The following is a 24744-nucleotide window of genomic DNA, read 5'->3' as shown; positions in this document are numbered from 1 at the left end:
GTGGTTGATATGTAATGCTCTATGTTAAGCAAGCTGCATTTGCTACATCGATTCAGGGGTCGTTGGAACTGGTTTTTTTTCTGGATGATGATTGATATTTTCGTTACTTGGTGGTACGACATACATTAATCAGTAGCCAATAAATAAAGTTTCATGCATCCAACTTAAAAAATGACGGATTTCCAGACTAACCTATATAAAAAATGTCCTACCCCTATTAAACCCCTTAGAGGTAGAATATCTAGAAACACTGAAATACGTATATAATCATTTGTAATCAGTATCCCAAAAATAAAGTTTCATATTTTTAGCTTAAAAAATGACGACTTCCATAAAAAAATTCAACCCTTATTTCACCCCTTAGTGGTAGAATATCAAAAACACTTAAATACGTATTTACTCATTTTTAATCAGTATTCAAAAAATAAAGTACTTAAAAAATGACTGACTCCCATAAAAACTTTCAACCCTTATTTCACCCCCTTAATGGTATATTATCTAGACTCGCTTAAATACGTATCTACTTATTTTGATCAGTATCCCAAAAATAAAGTATCATGTTTCTATGTTAAAAATGACGGACTTCTATACAAACTTTTAACTCTTATATCTCGTAGGGGTAGAATATGCAGAAACACTTAAATAAGTATCTTCTCCTTTTTAATCAGTATCCCAAAAATAAAGTTTCATGTTTCTAACTTCAAAAAATCCATACGAACGTTCAACCCATATTTTACCCATTTAGGGGTAGAATATCCAAAATTCCCTCCTAAATGGGTGTCATGATATGTTATTTTATAAGTGTGCAGCCTAAAATATAAGTTTTATACTTTTAGTTCTAAAAATTCTAAACATGACAATACTTTCAAAAGCTTACAACCTTTCATCCCCCTTTTCAACCCTTTACAGCACTTTTTTCCAAATAAAAAGTGTCCTTTTTCAGGCTCTAGACTATTTGTGTACCAAATTTCATTTAAATCGGTCCAGTAGTTTTGGCGTGAAAGCGAGACAGACAGACAGACAGAGTTACTTTCGCATTTATAATATTAGTATGGTATGGAAGCATGGATTGTTATTTCCCTCGTTAGAGAGCTACGATAATAACCGCGTCCGATCGCTGCTAAATTCAAAGTGCTAAGTGTACAGGGAGAACCGCGGCCTCCGACGCGCCTATAGCACGCTCCCGCCGCCCCGGCCGACCGGCCGGTACCACCGTAAACGCTACGTCCCGCAATTTTTAAATCTGTAATATCTTCGAAAATATTCATTTAAATCATATGCTGTAAAGGGCCATATAGATCAATATTAAATCAACAATGTATTTAAGGTATTTCATTGGATAAGGATTAATGCTGTATAGGTTAAAATCGCTTCGAAAATTAGCCACTATTTGTGGTAAAAAATAAATGACAAGAAAATGTTATTGTGGGTTATCACTTATAGATAGACACATACCATCGCGGACTTTTTTGTATACATTTTTGAGGTGTACAATTCTGTAGTACATTATTTTGATCTATCTCATAGTGTTCAGCCAGCGTTTGCAATGTATGGGCAAAAAATGTGTCTTTTTACGACATCACATTAGAAACCTCTAAAATTATCAGTGTTTATCTACTATATTGTCCATGTATTATACATACAAAATCATTCTCTTTAAATCACTCTATCTATTAAAAAAACCTCATCAAAATCCGTTGCATAATTTAAAGATTTAAGCATAGACAGGAAAAGAAAGTCAGCGAGTAGCAATTTTGTTTCATACTATTAGTGATAACAAATATGTACAACGTACACAGTTTTTACTTATTAGGAAATACAAACCGCTATGTCCCTGCGTTTTAAAACTGTAATATCTTCGAAAATATTCGTTTAACTTACATGCTGTAAAGGGCCATATTGATCTATATTGAATGCACAATTTATTTAAGGTACGTAAATGGATAAGGATTAATGCTATATTGCTTAAATCGCTTCGAAAATAAGGCATTATTTCTCGTAAAAACTAGACGATAAAGAAATGTTTATTGTGGGTTATCTTTAAGAAATAGACACATACCATCGCGGACTTTTTTGTAGACATTTTTGAGGTGTACAATTCTGTAGTACATTATTTTGATCTATCTAGTAGGGTTCAGCCAGCGTTTACAATGTAAGCGCAGAAAATGTATAAATTTACGACATCACATTAGAAACTTTTAAAATTATTAGTGTTACTTAAATATATTGTCTATGTATTATATACAAAAACCTTCCTGTCGAATCACTCTATCTATTAAAAAAAACCGCATCAAAATAAGTTGCGTAGTTTTAAAGATTTAAGCGTACAAAGGGACATAGGGACAGAGAAAGCGACTTTGTTTTATACTATGTAAAGATTAAATAAATATTGAATAATATTCTCCTATCCTAAGCCAACAATTAACTGTGTTTATTTAATTTAACTAAAACCAAAAAAATAAATACGATAGTTTTATATTATAGACCATACGATGATAAATAATGATGATTTTTTTTAAATGAAATAAGTAGCCTTAGGTATGTAAACGTTCTGCCTTCGTGTTTCGATTTTCAATTTGTTAAAAAAAGGAAGACGATATGTAAAGTGAACGGACTTATTACGTGAACGTTTGAGCGTCAACGTGTCACGCGTGATAAGCGATTACAAGCTGAATGTTGTTTTCGATAAAAATGAAAGTAGCTTGTATTGGTGCTTCGTGTGAAATATGTGAGGCGCCTTGAAACTTGTAACAAGGATATACAAAACTGGATTTAGATTAAAATAAAGACATTTCGCCTTCACGCGAATGCAAATGACAAACTTTTAGTTAAATAATTATATTTTGATAAAATTATTGAGGTTTTCTGTCAAGCAATACCATAGCAACACCTCAGCAAATAGTATGGTGGTGGGAAGTAACTCTGGTGAGTTTCGGTTTAGAATCACAGCCATATTAACAGGTTAGCTAAAATTCAAGAATTCTTAGGGAAATTGGACTATTTACTTAACATGCCAACAGTTTCTGAAACGCTGATTAAAGGAAATTGACTAATTTCAATTTTATTTTGACGGCGATTGGTCGGTGCCAGCCTATGACGTAATGAAAATCTAATGAGGATTCAGATTGTAGTCAAATTTGACTTTGACCAACCATTCAGATACTAGAGTCAAATATTACAGACAATATGACTCCATCAAATAATTTAATATATAATAAATATGTAGAAATAGAAAGAACAGAGAGCCCTTTGTTAAATGGTCTGAACGCAGGTGACAAGGGTCCTTTATTTGCAACTGGCGACCCGCCTCAGATTCGCACAGGTGCCAATTATAAATGAATAAAATGCTACGATATAATTGTAATTAATCCTCTATAGCACCCAGGAATAAAGCAGATATTAGTTCAAGATATTATATACAAACAAACAAATTTTAACTCTTTATAGTATCATAGTATCAATCAAATTAATTTCCTAGAATTCTAAATAACAATTTTGATAAACAGGATATTTTTAGAAAGGTTATTTAATAATATACGAGTAGAGCAGTAAAAAAATATTTAATGTAAATGTATGTATGTGTTATGAACCGGTTTCCTCGGTGCTAATGTTTCTGATAGTTTATCTAGTACGTTTCACCTTACCAATACAATTAACGACTACAAAATTTATTGAACAGAATATATATATAAACTTAACCACCTTGATGATGGTGTCATTTTAATTAGACGAGAAATGTACCCTAGTAGTAGAATAAGGGCTTCTATAAGTTAAAAGTTGAGTTTAAAAGTCTCAGAGGTATATGTATATGTTACTGTAAAAGTTCGAACTAAGGTAAATCTTAAGATTTTCCAGTAAAGCCTAAGATTTACCGACATGAGTTGGTAAACGTAAGTATTTATTATAAAGGGACGACTTTTTCGAACTTTTACCATTCCAACCTAACGTAACATGTAAAAGTTCGAATCTCATAGTTTTATGGACATTTACCATTCATAATCGGTAAATCTTTGGTTTTACTGGAAAAGATAAGATAGATAAGATTTACCGTAGTTCGAGCTTTTACAGTAACATATATACATACATATATTCAATATACTAATTCTTATTTACTACAAAAAATAACCGTTATTAAAATTTCCGTTTTATTTTTTTATAACTTTGAAGATGCGTTTCCAAGGGATGTATGTAATATTTTTTATTATTATTTTAAATATCCAGTTGCTTTCAATGTTCTCCAAGTTAGTGCATTAATTTTTTTTTTCAGTAATATTGTTTCATGACTATTTGCTTGAGATCTGAGGTCAAAAAACTTGATAACTCTTTTTATCTATTTTAGCTATTACGTATTTTTAAAAGTAAGATAATAAACAAAAATATTCACACTAAACCGTAATATAATCAACTTACTTATAATAAAAAAGATATGTTCTTATGTAACACTTGAACTATCTCCACAGTAATGTTAATATAATCAAAATTAGCATATAAATATGGTATATATCATATTTAAAATAATTATTCGAATCGTGGTCGGTATATTATGTAGCATGTACTATGTGGAAGTTTATATTTTAGGTATTATTTGTATTATATAAGTAGGTGAACGACCAAATGGACCACCTGATGGTAAGTGGTCACCACCGGCCATGGACAATAGCACTGTAAGAAATATTAACCATTTCTCACATCGTCAACGCGCCACTTATCCTGGGAGCTGTTGGAAGATGTCCCTGTGTCCCTTGTACACAGCAATATTAAGTACTGCTGTTTGGCGGTATATCTCATGAGTGGTTGGTACCTACCAAGACGAGCTTGCACAAAGCTCTACCCCCAAGTAAGAATGTAAAAGAAAAATCAAAAATGTTTTGTCAAAGATGTTTTTCTCTAAACTGTTCCCTTGTTTAATTTATATGAAAAACACGATACAGACAACAATGCATTATTTGAATGATAGTTGGATCTATAATTTACGCAAACTTTAATTTATGAAAAAAAAAAAAAAAAAAACGGTGTTTCAAGGTAGAACCGACATTCCTGATAAGATTTCTAAGTTCATGCGAATAACTCAGTACCAAGTAACGTAAAGAGACATATAAGACAGTACGAGTTGTTCCGTCTAGTTTATTAATTAAAATGGCCAATTAAAGAGAACGGAATAATAATTGGCGGCACCCTTTTGTATAACGATGATAAAAAACTTAATTATATTATTGCTCGCCTATAGTCACTGTTTACCTCAAAACTATTTCTAAAACATTCGCATAACTAATTCAAATAAATATTTTATTCAACTAATTAGGTACATTGAATTGAATGTGAGCGATATTTTTCGTTTTATTGAATACATTATACTAAACAGATATATGACTTTTAAATGAAATAAACACATTTAATAAATGTCACATAAAATTATGAATATTAGGGAAACAATTAATATAAATCACATTAAATACTGCATCTAGTTTCGATCATGCGCACTGCGGATAACAGCTGATCTCCTATAAACAACTTAGTACCTTAGTTTGTGTCGTATCAGGCTGCATGTAATAGAACAGGGCGAATATCCAGGCAGCGCCCAGACCGAAAACAATCTTCACGTTGCGTCGCATTTTAACACTAAAACACTCGCGATTTTAAACAGTATCCTTAACGCCGTGGTCGTATTTTTACGCGGTTGTTCGTTCAACTGACGCGAGCAGCGCGCGGCCGCGCTATCGGCTGCGGCGTGCGGACTAAGCGCCTGGCTCAGATGGCAGATTACGAATGGCGGCGTTTGTCGGTCATGCGCGTATCGGCCCTCGCCCGCTGAAATAGAACAAGCTTGCACCGGGTAGCTGGTGATACGAGTCACAATGCATTGTTTTTTGTTCCTGATAAGCGTTTAACATTACAGATGATAGTGAAAGTGTTCTCAGCGATTGCGGAGGGTTGTGCATCTCTGTTAAATAAATACATTTTATTGTAAAATCTTAAATGTACGCATAGTGCAGGAAATAACGTTTCTGGGTGTAAATACATATATTTGTATGTAATAAGTCAGTTCTATAGAAACTTTTATTAGCTAAGTATAATATTATTAAAGAAACATTAGTTGACTTACTTTTATTTTAATGGCGACTTGCTACGATTTTACATCTCAAGTATATATCTCATGATCATCTATCCTGACCCTTTGGGCTATTGCCGTACCCACTCCTAACACAAGTGATAAGCTTAAAAGGAGGGGTAAATAGGAATATTAGTAATAAATAAATAATAAAGAAGGTAAATAAGGATATTTAATGTGGGGAAAACAAAATTGTTATATTTATTTTGATAAATCTTTAACGCTTTATTAAAATTAACTGTGACTCTCTGAAACAATTATTTTTATTTAAAATCACATGTATATGAATTGTTAAATTATTATATATGTATGTATGTGTTTATGTTTATATCTAAAAATATATACAAAATAATAATATACTGTTCCACTGTTGTATATATAATATTGTATAATATATAATATATGTTGTTATCTGTTGTGCACATACAAATATATGTACAACGTGCCTACAAAAATTCGCGCTGGAATAGACAGCAAATAAATTAATTTAAAGTTACCTTTTAAAAAAATATATTGTTACTGCTGCTGGCTATTGAGGAGTTCCTTCGTCTGGAGCCTATCCTGGGCGTAGCATCAGGTTTTGTTTATTGCATTAACAGCGGAACTGAACCCAGATGTAAGCTTTCAGCTCCGTAGGATATTAACAAAATTCTAGAAAAAGGTGAACAAACTGTATATTTTACACAGATATATAACTGGGAGTGAATATGTATTTATCATAGCATACAGAGAATTTACAAGTTACGTTAAAAAATCGTTACATTTGGTACTTTTTGGATAATCTTTAGAAGAAGTTTATAAAGCTGAAAGTGTGACTCACCCAAAAATTAACCTTGGACACAGTTGCTGCTATTATTATTTATACTTTATTAGGAAAATAGCACTATTTGAATGTGTAGCGGTCGCAGTGTACGACTGCAGATTTTATCAATGATGTAGTTCAGGGTTGGATTCGAGAGATGTTGGCATTCACTAAGTTATAGCTTGCAACAATCGGTCGTTTAGAAAAACATGCCACGGATACGACTCACCACTACATGAGTCATATCTGGAGATACGTACACCTGTGCCAACACCTTCGTATAATAATAGGGAAGCTGTTATGTTATATATGTAACAGGGTTGATTAAAGTACTTACTTCAATTCTATTTCAATTCTTTTTTGCCTACTTCAAATTATATAACTGTCAATTTGATCGTTTTTATTTTATTTTATTTTTGTTAAAACCGTCACTTACGAACCGATTTGGAGAATTGTTCTTTGGAATTTGGTTTTTTATTTTTATTTTATTATTTAAAAGAACATTTTTTTTAATGTAAAACTAATACACTGACGGACTCATAACTGCTTCGCTAACGTATACGTAACGTATTTATGACGTCATATCAGCGTAGTATCATATCCTTAAGTATATGTTTGTATACTAGAAAGGACCATCTAATGTGTACAAAAAAAGGTTAAATGTAACAAAAATTGGTTTTGGTTGGTTTATTTTTTTTCTGATTATTTAGTTCAATCTAAAAAGTTTTCATAATTATCAAAAATATTAATTCGAAAGTAATCCTGAACTTTGGTGTAGTTTATGAACCCGTCAGTTATAATACGATACAGATGTGCAGCGGAGACCTTCCGCAAACATGACCAGACCAAAGTAAGACTTGTTGTTTGATTTGTGTCAGGTCGTGTTAACGATTGCATAGAAGGTAACCATCAAGAATGGCATGCGTGAAACTCATTGACCTAAATTATATAATATAATCTACTTCAGGGAAAGGAAGTACAACTTAATTTAAATGTTGTCGATAAGACTAAATAAATTATAAACATCAACTTATATATTCTACCGCCTAAAAGCAGTACTCAGTATTGCTACGTTCCGATTTAAAGGGTGAGTAAGCCAGGGAAACTACAGACACAAGGGATGTAATAACATAGTTTCCAATGTTGGTGGCGTATTGCCGATGTAAGCAATGGTTAAAATTTCTGATAGCGTCAATGTTCATGGGCGGTGGTGACCATCTACCATCAGATGGCCCATATCCGTAACATAAAAATGTTTGGTCCGCTTACCGGTAACATAAAAAACAGCAATAGCGGATTAATTCATTGCTTTATTATAGATTGGATTTCATAAGGATCAAATAGAAATCTTAAACGATTAGGTAATTGCTATACAACAGTTTAAGCAACGTAGTTTAAATTGAAAAGGCGAAATCAGTTGACCAAGATGAAAAAAGGCGATCATCCTCTGTCTAATTAATCTTTCTCTAATTAACGGAATTCTATTCTACTAACGGAAGATCTATTGGCAAATAACATTTAGAGAGGTACTTAGAACGGCGCCGCTTAGTAGAATGGTTAGGCCTTTAATTTAGTGTTATATATTTAAAAATATATCATATTTAAAAAAAAAAAATATATATTTATGCTACGATGCTAAATCATATAAGTTCTCATAAATTATAAATACAAATATTAAAATAAAATAACGAACTCTTCGGATATAGACAAGAATTTAAGTAGTTAGGTTAGACTAGACTATAAAGCAATCCAGACATAATTTAAGAAAAGAAAAATTTTATAAAAATTATAATTAACTCATAACACATATAATAGGAACATATTTTTAGAACTTTCTTTTTTATAAAAATTGGTAGGCGGACGGGCTAACAGGCCATCTGATGGTAAGTGGTCACTATATCTTATTGAAATTGACGCGGTTAGAAGATTTAACAAAGGGGTTTTGACATTCAATATTTTGTGTTAATTTATTTCTAAATGTTTAGTTGCGGTAACTACCAAGCGAGTTAAAAGAGTTTTTTACAACTTTTTGTCAACTCAAATGACATTTGATAACATGTTTAATTTTATATCCCAGTTAACATAATAAATTCAATTAAAAAATATACCACATATCTCTACAGTACTAAACAGTGACGTGCTGTGCAAAATAATCTTGTAAAGTTCTACGGTACTCTTTCCCAATTAGTTATTTAATCGCGGACGTTGTGATGCTGAGTCTACCCGTCACGGAAGATAAATGAGGATTCTACTGAAGATACGAATCTAAAGAGTTATTTTTAAAAATATTGTAAATCCGTTTGGTTACATTAAATTACTATACTTTACTGATATTTATACTAATTAGCATTTAATTAATGGTATTACTTTGTTTTAATAAATAATAAATTTAATGTAGCTGCCGTAGGCAGTTCTATCTGTTATAAATATTACCAGAACTTATTAATGATACGGAAAACTAATATACTAATAAAAGCCTTCCCAATGAAGGTGGGCGTGAAGGAAATATTTTATGAGTTACAAACTACCCTTCCCAAGGATACAATAACGATTTATATACAGGAAAATTGAAACTCTCGGCTTTTCTCTAATACATGCATGTACTTTACATATAAAACGTCCACTTGAATGCCTTTGTTTATTCATGAAAACAGCATTTAAATCCGTTGCGCTGTTTAAAAGATCTGAGCGTGCAGACGGCGGGAAGTGACTTCGTTTAATACTATGTAGCTACAGACTGCTCCGACTCGAAATAAATGGTAGAATATCAAGTGATCCATGATAAGGCGTAACCAATACACACTTCTTAATAATGTTGCTAGCATTCTCGTCAAGATTCCACACGTGATAACTTCTGCAGTTTAATTTAGTCGTAAATAATTCATATAATGTATTTGTATAAACAAAAAAAAACTGTAATGATTATATCGGCGTTGGTGGTTTGCATTTGGGGAAAACCTGAATACCTCAAAAATACAATGTTATTGTGCTAGTACGTAATCATTGTCAAATTGAAAAGCTGATTATATTAGTATGTTCTTACTTGTCTTTCCCGCTTAATCGTAAATTTTCCGTGACCTGGACAAAATAAATGTACGTGTAAAGTAAAATTTAGTGTGTAACGGACAAGTATACCCACACAAAAATCGGGAATGGAAACGTTTTATTAACGAACCCTAGAATTAAATAGAGTGTTATTACTCTGAGTTATCAATATTACTAAGTAAGAAACCAATATACACTTGTTGTTCAAATCAATAAGCAGACGATTTTGAGTTCACATATTTTTTTTGCTTCATGACATCTACATTTAAAAACTTTTTTTTTATGGTACAGGTTGGCGGCCGAGCATATGGGCCACCTGATGGTGACTGGTCACCACCGCCCATAGACAAAGGCGCTGTAAAATATATTAACCGTTCCTTACATCTTGGTGATCGCCTTGGTATGCGTCATCGACCTTAGGAACTAAGATGTTATCTCCCTTGTGCCTGTAGTTACACTGGCTCACTTACCTTTCGAACCGGAACACATTACAGAGTAATGCTGTTTGGCGGTAGAATATCTGATGAGTGGGTGGTACCTATCCAGACGGACTTGCACAAAGGTCTACCACCAAGAAAACTTCTTGGTATTGGTATGGGTTTTTAGTTTAGTTAGTTATATACATATTATTAATATTAATAAATTTGGCCAAGTTCAATGCTCACATTGCGTGTCATAAAGTACGGATGGAGGATAATTGGAAGAATAAACGTTTTCAAAACTTTAAAATAACATATCGAACTACTATTTTTGTATGAACATTTAATTTTCTCGATGTAAAATTTAAAGTTCATGAAGTAATAAATTATACAGCTAACGCCATCTAGTAACATAGTGCGAAACCTGTGACGTATAGTTGTTGTTGAGCTTCTTAAAGTTTCAATTATGCACCGCTAGATGGCATAAAATTAAGAAATAAAAAATAAAGTAATATGAAATAATTTAAGCCATATTTTCTTACAGGTCAAATTACAATTGCATAGTACATTACCTTACTAAATGAGAGTAACAAGTAATTTCATCAAAGTAGTCTTCTGCTTATAGACGTAAGTGTTACAAGATATATTAAACATTTCCGACTATTACGAATTAAGATATTATGTTGTGATATCACTTGTGTCAGTAGCTAAACTCGCTCACTCACCTTTCAAACCAGAACACAATAATACTAAGTACTGCTGCTTGACGGTTTAATATATGATGAGTGGGTGTTACCTACCCAGTTGGGTTTGAGCAAATCGCTACTACCAAATAAAGTATAGTGGCTAGCTTATGCGGTAGTGAATCCGAATCAAGAAATAAAAATATAAAAATTCTGAGTAGCAGCAGGAGTCTTATTGATGGCCGTGTTTACTCCCGAACGGAAAGCATGTACGGCCGTTGGTCTTGCGCCTGACTCTTTCCGGTCTACATATATAGTCTTTACTAGCCCCTTGTAAGAGTGAGAGAAGTAGGACTAGAAATTGCATGTACGTGTGCAAAAACACGGCCGCACCAAATAATTTATGTCCTACATAATATCACAGCTTGTGAAGGCGACCCACAAAACAGAAACTATGAGGCAGGAATGCAGCTTTTAAAAGACGACCGATAATGACTTCATCGTATCTTGAGCTCAGGAAAGATCTACGGTTTTTTAGATAATAGCATAAAAACACCGTACGTAAAGAGTTTTGACTTTGACTTTGATATACACTTATTTACATGTATTTTTTTTTGTTTAAAAAGTATATTAGCAATGACAATTTAACACTTGTGTTAGGAATGGGTACGACAATAGCCCAAGGGGTCGGGATCGATCCTGCGATCAATAAAATGTCAAATTCATAGAAATCTAGAAATCGTAAAAAGACCTTAGTACGCTGTATAATTTATAGTTAAACATTATTTTGCCTCATAATAGCGAACTATGAAATGCGAATGAGCAAATAAAACTATGAATTTTGATTTCAAAATTAGAATACGCCAATTACCTTTGAAACAACCGAGAGCTAAAAATTATTCAACCCATGCACAATTTCATTGCGTCAGTTTAAAAAAAAAAGTATAAATTTTGTATTTCGAACCCCGACGCGGTTCGTTCATTCACAATCCTGCATCCCGTTCACGGTACTCCCGAGTCCCAGCAGAAATCGCGCGTAGTCCGTCGGGATCGCATGTCCGACGCGCCGACGTTGACAGCTCTCGAACTTACTTCGATAGATTTTTCAATGTTTAGTATTTAATTGTGTTTGTGTGATATGGATTGAAAGTTCGTTTCTGGGCAGTTATTTCAGTTGGTAAGGGCTTGCTATTAATTGTATCTAAGACATTTATTTATTTTTAAAAATATTTTTATAAATTATTATAAATGTATTACAGGCCCTGTTAGTAACATGTTTGTATGTACTAACAAAAAAAAACTTTTTTTTTTACTTTGACATAGAACTCAATTTTGTTTAAAAATCATAAAGAGTATCAAACGTAAATAATCTTTTTGAGTAGTTAGTTCGACGGATTTAAAAAATAATCAATGATTATTATTATTTTTTATTAAAAAATGATGTAATGACTTACTTTGTTATTATTTATAAATAAATTTTACGTTTTAATAAATACTTATGTTTATGAAAAATTTGGATCATAGTACGTGAAATTATGACCGCTAGATTTTTTATGTGTGGTGTAAAACTCATAGAATAATATTTCTAAATGATATCTACTCGTACTAAAGACGACGTAGTATTGGATCAACTATTTTCTGAATTAATTATTTATCAACTTTATTCTCTAATATAAATATTTAATATAAGTTTTATAATAACTTAATGGTGCTTGTTCAGATTTGAACCTGCAGGAACGCCGTGTACTTTTCACTGGGCCATCGTGGCTCTTTAATTTGTTTTTTTTTGTAATGCCTAACTGAAAAAATACAAAACCAATATACTTACTTAAAACTTGTAGCAGAAAATTCAGCGAATTTCGGAGAGGGTTGAGAGGGAAAGGTGGTATATATATGTATACACGGTCAAACAGTACAGCATCTGCCCACAGTTTTGCTTGTAATTTATATTTCAAACACATTTTGTAATAACATTCCATTTATCGGTTCAAAGAGATTCATCAAAAGAACCCTTACATTCAATACGAGTAACGCTGCGGGCAAAAGCTTGTAATTAATGAATTCTAATAAAGCTTGGCAATAACTGCATACCACAGATGATATCTCATAAACTCTCTCGTAAAATATACGGAAGTATCGGCTTTAAACATGGTTCTATATCACCCAAAAGTTTACGACAACAAGCTGTTAATGTAGGACGAATTTGTATGGCGAGACGAACTTATGTGATTTGAATGGAATAATTATTACTAAAGAGCATTTTTCGTTTTGCTCTGCTCTGTTCTGCTCTGTAAGGACCTTTGAGGACAAGCTTCGTTTGTATTGCCGCCAATATATTTATTCAAAATATGATCTCATTGGTCTAGTGGCTAGATGTAAGATCGCAGATCTCGACGTCCTGTATTCAAACCCCCAGTCAAGTCGGACAGGTTAATGGTTTTTTTGTAGAAAGTGCTCAGTAACAATCCGCACCTCCTTGACTCGGAGAGCAAGTAACGCTTTTGGTCCTGAAATCGTACCGTTCGTGTCAGATTTGCCGTCGCATAGGATTAGTTGGTGCACCTGTGCTTGCACACAGTCTTGTGCAGTTCAATATGTTCCCGTAGTCGGTTAGTCTGTCTTGACATCATCGTCACCAGTATTATTATCTTGTATTAACATTATATATATTTTTTTTATTTTCATTAGCAGCCCGTAAATTTCCTTTGAGGAGAAGGTTTGGTGAATATTCCACCACGCTGCTCCAATGCGGGTTGATGGAATACACATGTGGTAGAATTTCATTGAAATTAGACACATGCAGGTTTCCTTACGATGTTTTCCTTCACCGCCAAGCACGAGATGAATTATAAACACAAATTAAGCTCATGAAAATTCAGTGGTGCCTGCCTGGGTTTGAACCCGCAATCATCGGTTAAGATGCACGCGTTCTAACCACTGGGCCATCTCGGCTCTTTGACATTATATATGATAGCTAATAATTCTATTTTAATCAATAGTTTCCGGGTCAGAAAATGAGCTCCGTATCGTCGTATCGCCGAGAGGGCAACTTTAGTTCCTATTTTTGCTCTCATTATGTAATTCTCTGTGATATTCCTAAACACGTTTAAGCCAATTTCGATGCCGTGCGGGGGATTTAAAATTAGCCTCTCTATAAGCTAGGCTTAAAACTGTTTGTAATGAAACAATAAACTTCTTGATAAACCCAATTACACGATAATGCTTATCCCATAGACATAACACAGCCAGACTAGTCGAGTGTCGATCAAAAAATTTTTTTGGTAATCGATATTTTTTTATGGCAAAATTATATACTAACAACGTATAATTAAATTATATTTTGTTGTGTTTTGTTTGTAACGCAAGATGGGCTTAATATTAGAAGTCTATTACACGGTTTAATTTTATGGAGAAACACTTAAATTTTATATACGCGGATTTTATTTAGTGAATAGATATTTTATTAATAAGACTATTGATTTGAAATTATTTTGATTAAAGATTTAAAACCTGTGATTGTGCCTCTAAATATGCCACTGTAGGGTTAAGGTATTGTCTCCGTCGAAGTAGAAGGTTAGGAACTTACACCAAGGTGCACCGATGCGGATTGTTGAAATACAAATATACATGATGGATTTTCATCAAATGAAGGTTTCCTCACAATGTTTCCATCGTCGAGCACGAGATATTTTTAAACACAAATAATTCACATGAAAATTTAGAGGCGCTTGTCTGGGTTTGAACCCACAATCTTCGGTTAAAATGCAGATGACCTCGTCTCGTGCAATTTCTGATGTCTTATTGTACGTTTCCACAGAAATATTTAGTAATTTCTATTCTTTGCAAAGTCGCTAACATTTAAACAACATTGTAAAGAAGTTTCCTTATATATAGACGCAGCATTGATATTCTTGCGATACTTTTAATAATCACCGTCGCTATTCGTATACGACGTGAAATGTTGAAAACCGACGTGCGGTGATACGCTACTTTAATGAGTGATCTTTTGTTATAGTTATTGTTCTCAATTACGTCAGTTACTGGCGTTAATTCACGGTCGCGTTTGTTTTTTCACTCTAGCTCTATAGTATTTAAAGTGACAGTATTAAAAAAAATAAGCAGTTAAAAAAAAAAAAGCGTTTTATACGTCCTTTTTAGGGTTCCGTACCCAAAGGGTAAAAATGGGAACCTATTACTAACACTTTGCTGTCTGTCCGTCCATCTGTCTGTCACCAGGCTGTATCTCAAGAACCGCGATAGCTAGACTATGGATTTTCATTTTAAGGGAGACTCCCATACATATCTATAAATGTGTGTAACTACTATTGTTTACCTAGTCAATGGTACAAAACCATTCGTGCGCGAGTCGCACTCACACCTGGCCGGTATTTTAAATTAAAATGGGTATATATAGTTAACTTTTTTTTTTTTTTTTTATATTAGAGGCAGCAAACGAGCAGGAGGCTCACCTGATGGAAAGTGACTACCACCGCCCATGGACATCTGCAACTGGAATAGTATTGTATTAAAAATAAAAATATATTAATTAAGAATATTTAAATATAAGATTTGTTTATCTTATTTGTTCGCTATATATATATATATATGTGCATACTTCCTTTTATGAAGCTTACAAACTACAGCATTAGCTTTCAAACATTTTAATTATTATTTTATGGTCTTTTCTTTGAGACCAGGTTAAGTATAACTCACTTCATTACTAATTAAAATAGTGGAATAGAGTTACTACTGAGTTTCTTGTCGGTTCTTTTCGGAATCTATTTTCCTAGTCGGTTTTTTACTTTTAAAATAAATTTAATATTGTGTAACATAAGTACTTTTATGGCCTTTTATACCTGAGTAAAGATTATTTTCATTTGTTTGTTTTGATTTTTTTATTTGATCTGATTTGACTACTTATAGACAATACTTGGTGGCAAGTCTTAGTACTTAAGGTTGGTGGCGTATTGTCTATGGGCGGCGATGATCACATTAGTGGGCAACTTGTTTGTCCACCTAGCTTTAGTATAAAAAAACACCTTTGATCTTTGATGTAGTCATCAGCTGCTGATAATACTATAAGCATGCACGTATAATTCGCGATTTTTACATTTACTCAGTTACGATAGCTCTGCGACTTTGTTAAGAATAATTTACATTAACTATAATAACATTTCTCACATTGTTTGAATTGTATATTAACTGCGGAATCTTTTTTGTCAGTGTTTTCACTTGTTTCCTTTTCAATTGATAAAAAAAACCGAGGAAAGCGATAGAGGCTATAAGTCTGTTTTTTCTCTTAATAATATGATATAAGTGTGCAATCACAGGTTCAGAGTCACTACACTGATTTTAATTAAGCTTTATTATTATTTGCAAGTTCTTATTTGAGTTTACTTATGTAACTTTATGTGGGTCAAATATTACAACTGAATTTTAAACCAGTTTCATACGACCCGAGCTGAAACCGTACACAAACTTTTGGGGTTAGCAACAACGCTAAATACAAAAAAAAAACTTTTTTTTATTCATATCATTTTTGAATATCGATATTATTCGATTTTTTAAAAAATATGTTTTTTATTTTAGCTTGTAATACAAATATCAATTATATGAATATAACGTATATCTGTGTGATTTATTTGTATACTATGCTAACTTTTACAGCTTTGCACACGCTAAGTCTATAAAACCTTACCTATCGAACAAAACGCCATCTCACACTATAACTCCTCGAGGGGTTAATTAAAAAAGTAGCCTCTGTCCTTCCCCGGGACTCAAACTATCTCCATATCAAATTTCAACTAAATCGGTTCAGGGATTTGAGTGTGCAGACGTAGAGAACGAATTACTTTCGCTTTTATAATATTAGTATAGGTATTTTATTATTGTTATAATATCAAATGCAATAGTATCGCCTCCATAAATTTCTGTTATACTTAAAGGTTAACTGGTAGAGAATACCTTTAGGCATAAAGTCCGCATTTTGTTTTAACAACACAATTTAATCGATCAGTAAAATTCCAACATATAAATAGTACTTTATTTCAGGGAAAATTAAACAGTTCCCAGAGGTGGTCCAGAGTCTTGAATTATACATTCCAAGCCCATGCGAATGAAGCCGCGTCCAGAATAAATAGCTACGACTGCATATACAAAGTGATCTGTACCACCCTCGCTCACGGCCGTCAAATGCACTCGCCCTCACGTATAAATAAAACAAGCCCCGAGCCCTAAAGTACCAACCAATGCATTCTTTTTGTACACCCTATTTTAGGTTGTTGAAGGTCACGTTGAATTGTATTTAACAATACTTTAAATTATTAAAAGTTCATAATGAACTAGCGAATCTCCTACATGACTTGAGCTACAATATTTATAAGTTAAACGCATAGAAGATGATATGTTGCAACTCCATCTACTGGCGAGTAAAAAAATATTGATTGTATAAAAAACCTTTTCCATGAAATATAAATATATCTGTAGAAAATTTCCTTAAATTAAATACACAGTATATATAAAAATATGATTAGCTATACACATAAATATTATTAATAACTTTCATTCACCTTGTAAGGATCGATTGTTCGATGAAATCTTGTAAACTGATTTGTATCGTTTCCTCTTATCCTACGGAGTTGAAATTATGCATTTCGGTTTAGTTCCAATTGAATGCACTTTTATGATAAGCATGGTCTGATTATATACCCAGGGTTGGCTCTAGACGAGAGAACTCCTCAACCGTCTCAGACACGTTTTTTTTCCAGAATAACTTTATACTCGTATATCAATAGGTACCCGTACCGACTTCACGAGGAATATCAGTCAGGGAACAAGGCGGTGATGGCTATAGGCCTATAATTGGACGGGTCTGAGCGGTTGCCCTTTTTAGGGATCGGATGCACCAAAGCAGTCTTCCAGGAGTTCGGGACGACGCCGAATGCATAGGATTGCCGGAAAAGACGCGTTAAGACCGGCGCCAACTCGGGAGCACAAGTCCGTAGCACGATTGGATGCCATCGGGTCCACTCGATTTATGAATATCCAAGGAAAGAAGTGCTTTACGAACTGCACTTTGCCGGAATTTAACCTCCGGCATCGTGGTATCACACCGCGGTATTGTTGGTGGTGACTTTTCTCGGTCATCCAGAGTCGAGTTCGCCGCGAAGAGAGAGCCTAAAAGATCAGCTTTCTCCTTCGCTGTATGGGCCAATTACTCACCGTCTCTGTTCAAAGATGGAAAAGAGGGAGAATATATTATATTTTCTCTAATATAATATGCATACATTTAACATTCAAACTTTCCTCTTGAATTACTGTTTTTATTGATGACAACCGCATAGTTTAAATGATCTAAGCGCACTGATGACTGTGGAAAGCGACTTTGATTTTTCTAATGTAGAGATTTAATTGTATAATAAGCCCTATTTATATTTATTTTTGTAACATTATCATATGTATTCTTGCATGAAGTGATTTATACATATAGCGGCTATATTCCACATATACAAACAGATTTACGAATGAGAGAAGTACCAATATAAATAATCCGGCCCTAACATAAGCCTATTACTGTCCAACAGACGGAAAACCTCTTATTCCAACGAAAGAGATTAACATTTTTCTGCGAATCTCGGGAACGAAATACTTTTTTTTTTAATTCATTATAAATGTACCACTAACAAAAACATTGAACGCTTGGAAAACGGAAAACGATTTTGAGTTTTTGTGATCAGGTCGAATCTGATTTTCTTGCTTTTTCTAAATGTAATCTAATCTATTCCTTTAAAACGACGAAGTGCTTGTAAAAGCCTTCTTAAAGAAAGTGAATTTCGATTGATTAATTCATTGATATCCAAAAAAATTGTTAATTATTTTCTTCCTAATATTTATAAGTGTCCAGCGTATAAATAACCGTCTGTCTGTAGCAGTAACAACATGCGAATAACCCTCGCTTGGACAAATATCTTCTGTCTAGATAAGTATAATGTTTTAAAACTTAATCCTTTTAAAACATTGTAATTCTGTACAGTCTTTCTGTTCGAACAAACTCGAAACTCACCGCAGATCATGGTCGAAGAATGCCAAAATGGGATATCCGAAAATGATAATAATACCGTATCAACGTAAGTCCATTTTCAACATTTCACGAGGGAGATATTAACACAGTTTTCTACTATAGAACTAAGATGTTATGTCTATCTCTATCGGCCGACGTTTCCTCCGATAAGTAACAGAAAGAAGCTAACTAAGCGTCTGTCGATCATGTGAAGTAAGCTGCAGGTCTCGCCATTTGTCAAAACGAGATAGCCAACTTCGCACCAAGTACATTTTTATAGTAAATTAAATGGCGACAAAATAAATATATTTATTTATTTAACTCTTTATTGCACATCAAATATACATAAAGATACAAAATATATTTTCTTTAAAACAAAACTGGCCAAGCAAAAGGCGGTCTTATGGCTTATAAGCCATTTCTTCCAGACAACCTTATATATAATATAAAATTTATAAATTTGATTATTAAATGTATTGTGGATTTTTTGACCGAAAAGAAGTATTTTTTTGAGTTTCTTGCCGGTTGTTTTTCGCTAGAAACAACATCCCGAACCAGTGGTAGGTTAGCCGTAGCTTATTTTGATTAGCTTTGTGTTATATATCCTATTTGTTACAAACTATGTCCCAGATCTCTGGGACCCACGGGGGCGGAGTAGTAATGTTTGACGCGGGTAAAACAGCTCGCGGCAGCTATTTTATAATAAAAAGCTAGAGAGTTTGAATATTTGAACGCCCAAAATTTTCTTTTTTTGGAATTAAATGTGGGACTCGCCGGTGCCAAGGACGTCTAGTGCGCCACTGAAATACCAGTGCTACCCTCTTTGTGTTTTCGGCGGACGTCGCAGGATTGCTTTCGCATGTTACCGTGACGGCCTCTAATTCCTAGGGGGGATTTCCAGGGTACTGAGAACCACCCTATCCCTGTCCCTGTGGTGCGGGTTCAAATATTTGAACGAACTAATCTTAGCAACTAATAAACAAATTTGATAATTTTAGTTTGGTTTACTAACAACTACATTCACCAAAACAAAATATTCAGTAACAAAACAAATAGTTCATTAAAATAGCTAAATGTAGTTATTAATTATAAGAAAATACACTGTGAATGTACTGAAGCGTATTAAAGTAAAAAAATGACAAAATGGAAAATAATAATAAACTAAAACAAAACAGAGAATTATTTAAATGAAAACTAGATTTATTAGTAAGGTCGCAAGAAATGTACAATTTGCATAATTTTCTTCGGAACATATACGTAATATAATGAATCGGAAATAAATATCAACAATCATGCTATTTTTACTGAGGGACTTACAAGCTCTTGGAATAGGGAAATTCGCACCAAGCACCAACTAGGTAAAGGAGTTTATCGTTATTAACCCTGACTTTTCAACATTTAATAATAATATTAGAAACTCTTACCCCGTAATATCTATACTAATATTAGAAAGAGATAAAATTTGTTTGTTTGTATGTAGAGATAATATAATCACTGCTAGGAAATTATATCATTCCTGGCGATTGATATAATTTTATTTTATATTAAATTGCATCCGCGCGAAGCCGGGGTGAGTCGCTAGTATTATAATAAGCGTGTATAATCCAAATATGTCACGGACAAAATGATAATATTATAGGGGCAGGGGGGTAGCTAAGAATTTTTATTGTTTGTCAAGAAGTTAAATCAACATTTATGTGTCCTATATCTAACAATTTCGAATAATATAATCCCCACGAAAAACATATAGGATCAATCTCATCTGTTTATCTATCTATAACAATTTACTTTCTCTGAATATACAAAACGAAAGTAATTGAAATATGATACTCATATAGGTTCAATAAACAAATTCTGCTTATGAAGTATGATTTAGGAAAAAAAAGGCAAACATGCAAATACAATTATTATTATACGTGTTTATATTCGAATCACCGTAGTTTGATAGATATTATAAGGCGTCTTAAAGAATACATACGAAACTAAAAATCGTCTCATCATCATCTTCAATGTTTATAGGCCGTGGTGACCACGATCAGCGAGCCCAAGGGCCAGTACGCGCACATACTATCAAAAAAATATATCAAATTTGAATACTTTTCTCAAGAAAAATTTCAAATATTTAAATATATCTCTATTTTAATACAGGTTATAATTAATTTATCATGAGCACAAATATTTTAACTAATGTATTGTTCAGTAAATAAGTGTGGTAATGCCGAATGGTATTTAAATTATTACTGATTAAATATACATTTTTCAAGCAATCTTTTAAAAATAATTCTATCTAAAAACAAACATTTATCACTTACGTGACAATATTATATAAGAATAGTATATTGTGGATTATTGGTAATATATTTCAATGTTTAAAATAAAAAATTTCCAAGTGAAAATGTTACAGTAACAGTTTTAAAGTTGTGAAATTAATACGAACGTTTAGTACAACTTTTCAGTAAGTATATGAATTATTCCTAAAGTTTTTAACAATGGCGTTATTTAGAGACGTAAAGTTAGACTCTTACAGATTTTAAAATACCTATTATATTTAGACATGTAATGAATTCTTTAAAATAATTAAACTTTGTAATTGATGTTTTGTATTAAAATATTTTATTATCAATGAAAACCGATTAATCTATATCTATACTTCTATACTATTGATACTATAAATGTGAAAGTCTGTTTATCTGTCTGTCGCTCTTTCACTACCAAACCAGTGAACCGAATTGATATGAAGCAAACCTGAACGCTAAGGAAGGACATAGACTACTTTTTTGCCTAACACATGACAACTAACCCCCTAAAACGCGAGCGAAGCTGCGCGCGACATCTAGTAATATATATACCGTGAAATAAATAAAATTATTTTTCTTATTATGATAATTGTATAAAGCTACGATGTATATAACAAGACACGATACGACGCGATGGAGGAGAGAGTTATCAGAGAGAGGGCATGACGGCATAAGAAAGAGTCATGCCGTTCGCCGTTAAGAAATACGAGTCGGTCGATGAAAAATGAAGCGCATCCGACGGCCCTACATGTGTTTAGAAGTAGAACTTTCATAGCTACAATTTTTCAAACGTTACGTAAAAACACTCTTGGAATAACGTCAATGTATACAATATGAATGAGTTTGTTGTTTAGTTTTTAAATTGATGGATTCGCGGTGTGACGTAAATTGATTGACTACGAATTCAGCTTATATTAATTTGGAAGTGGCCCATGTCTGAAAAAGGCTGGAACTAAATCCATTGTCATTGTTTGAACATCTAATCATAGGAAGTTTGTTAGAAAAAAAAACACAATTGAAGAATATTACTTATTCGTCTGGGTAGGTACCGCCCACTTATCAGGTATTCTGCCGCCAAGTAATATCTATTATTGTTGTGATCCGGTGGAAGGGTGAGTGAGTCAGTGAGTAACAGACACAAAGGACATTTTATCTTATTTTCCTTAACTTATGGTTGGTGGCGCTTTGGCGATGTAAGGAAAATTTCTTACAGCGCTAATGTCTATGGGCGGTGGTGACCACTTACCATCAGGTGGTCTATTTGCCCGTTCACCTACCTATAAAGTAAAAAGTGTAGTTGTACTGAATCCAACACAAAACGATTCATTAAGATCAGATGAGAAAAAAGTTAACCCGTACTCATGTAAAAAAGAACAGAGTACCTCCTTTTTGGAGTTGAAAACAGTACAGATAATAATTGATATTGATTCTAATTGTGTTACGTATATATTTATAGCTTGATGCAAATTAGGAATTCAAACGTGTTACAGTTTTCCGCCTGTTGATGTCACAAATAATGAATTCACGGCAGATTGAAATTGTCACGCAATATTAATTATGCGTTAATTGGACAATGTTCTCGTCTGGTTGGCAATTTGTGTGCACGCTCTCTTGACTCCAAAATTATTTTATTAACTTCTCTATGAAGCTGTAAAAAGTGAAGTAATGACGTATGCATGTACCACTGTTGGGCAGAGATGTTTCCTACATATTCTACCGCCAAACCGCAATACTTAGCATTGTTGTGTTCTGGTTTGAAGGGTGAGTTAGCCAGTGTAACTAACGCAAGGGATGCATATTAGTTCAAAGGGTTGCTGGCTCATTGATGATGTGGGAGTTAGTTTATTACAACTAACCCATTGCTTATATGTGGTGCTTATATCTAATCAGATGACCCGTTTGCCAGTCTGTCTGCCTTTAAATAAAAAGTGTTTTATTGCACTGCACGAGATGAATTTTAAACATACATTAAAGCCGCATCCGCAATCTGCACGTATTCTAACCATAAAGATTAAACGGCAATCTTTAAAAATAATTTGCGGATACAAAATAAACTTCGTGTCAAAATTATTCCTATGCAAAGTATGGCTGTTATTAGTAGAGTGGAAGGTTTATTTTAACAAATTATGGCTTTACTTTGACGAATGCTAATGTCTGATTTGCATGTTCAAACCCTTTTAGTGTAAAATACCAGTTTTTGTATTTAATGTTAAATGTTCGGACAAGACGGTTTACAATTTTCCTCGACTTGGAAATATAATTTCGTAAATAACTTTCCGGATAATATTTTACAACTTCAATAGTTTAAAGCTCAGTCTGTAAATAAAATATTTTAGACATGCGCTTGGTAAGTGATCACTGCCGCCCATAAACATTAGCGCTGTAAGAAATATTAACCATTCCCTACATCGCCAATGCGCCACCAACCTTGGGAACTTAGATGATACTTGTATGTCCCTTGTGCCTGTAGTTAAAATGGCTCACTCTCCCTTCGAGCAGGAACATAACAATTCTAAGTATTGGTGCTTGTCCTAGATTATATGATAAATGGGTCGTAAAACTCCGACTACTAAAATTCCTGCCTAGCAGTGAAAATTTCTAAAAATAGAAAACTTAATACATATTTTATAGTCCGACCCGGTATTTGAACTAGGGATATGAAGACTCATAGCTAGCCACTAGACCAACGAGTCAGTCGCTTATACAGGAGTAGCAAGCAATAGCGAGCGGGTAAGACGGCGTAGCCCAGCACCAATTAAATTAAATACATTCTTGAACTATCGCAGACCATTCAAATGTGTCTCACACTTAACATTAAAAAAAATGTCTGATTGCATTACGCGTCCAAGTATTTCTGCCTAATTAACTTAGCACAAGAGTTCTGCGAGAGCCGTCTAAGGAGCTTGACGACAACTCTTCAAAGCGACACGTTTGTGTCTTGACACAGGGACAATTATATAATTATATTAAACGAAGTACTGAGATAATTTATTTTGTCATCGCCACATTCTTACTGGTAATAATAATAATAATTTAATAATAATACATTCCGTGTAATAGCTACCGTTCAGTCATCAGATTTTCTACCGTTTAACAGCAGTAACTAGTATTGTTCGTTCTGGTTTAAATGGTAAATAAGTCAGTGTAACTTTATCACAAGCAAGCTAACGACTTAGTTCCCAAGGTCGGTGACCAATTGGTGATGTAAGGAATGGTAGATATATCTCGCAGCTCCAATGTCTGTAGGCGTATAACGCACTAACAGGTAGCCTATTTGCCCGCCCGCCTACCTTTACATTAAAAAAAAAAACATAACTTTTTATTTTATCC

General features: G+C 33.4%; 2 protein-coding genes across 2 annotated transcripts in view; one reads left to right on the top strand and one right to left on the bottom strand.

The window, feature by feature from the left end:
• Nucleotides 1-5742, bottom strand: part of LOC113404269 (polypeptide N-acetylgalactosaminyltransferase 2-like) — an 80800-nt gene extending 75058 nt beyond the window's left edge. Inside the window, exon 1 of the mRNA XM_064216039.1 lies at nt 5520-5742. Coding sequence (XP_064072109.1) covers nt 5520-5612 — 93 coding nt within the window. The 5' untranslated portion in view covers nt 5613-5742. The remainder of the gene's footprint in view (nt 1-5519) is intronic.
• A 6358-nt stretch (nt 5743-12100) lies between these two features.
• Nucleotides 12101-24744, top strand: part of LOC113392050 (kinesin-like protein CG14535) — a 368367-nt gene continuing 355723 nt past the window's right edge. Inside the window, exon 1 of the mRNA XM_064215983.1 lies at nt 12101-12235. The gene's annotated coding sequence lies outside the window, so the exon portion shown is untranslated. The remainder of the gene's footprint in view (nt 12236-24744) is intronic.

The sequence above is a fragment of the Vanessa tameamea genome, chromosome 10 (genome assembly GCF_037043105.1).
Source record: "Vanessa tameamea isolate UH-Manoa-2023 chromosome 10, ilVanTame1 primary haplotype, whole genome shotgun sequence".
Lineage (NCBI taxonomy): Eukaryota > Metazoa > Arthropoda > Insecta > Lepidoptera > Nymphalidae > Vanessa > Vanessa tameamea.
The sequence above is the reverse complement of the archived record's forward strand: the minus strand, read 5'-3'. Positions and strand labels throughout refer to the sequence as shown.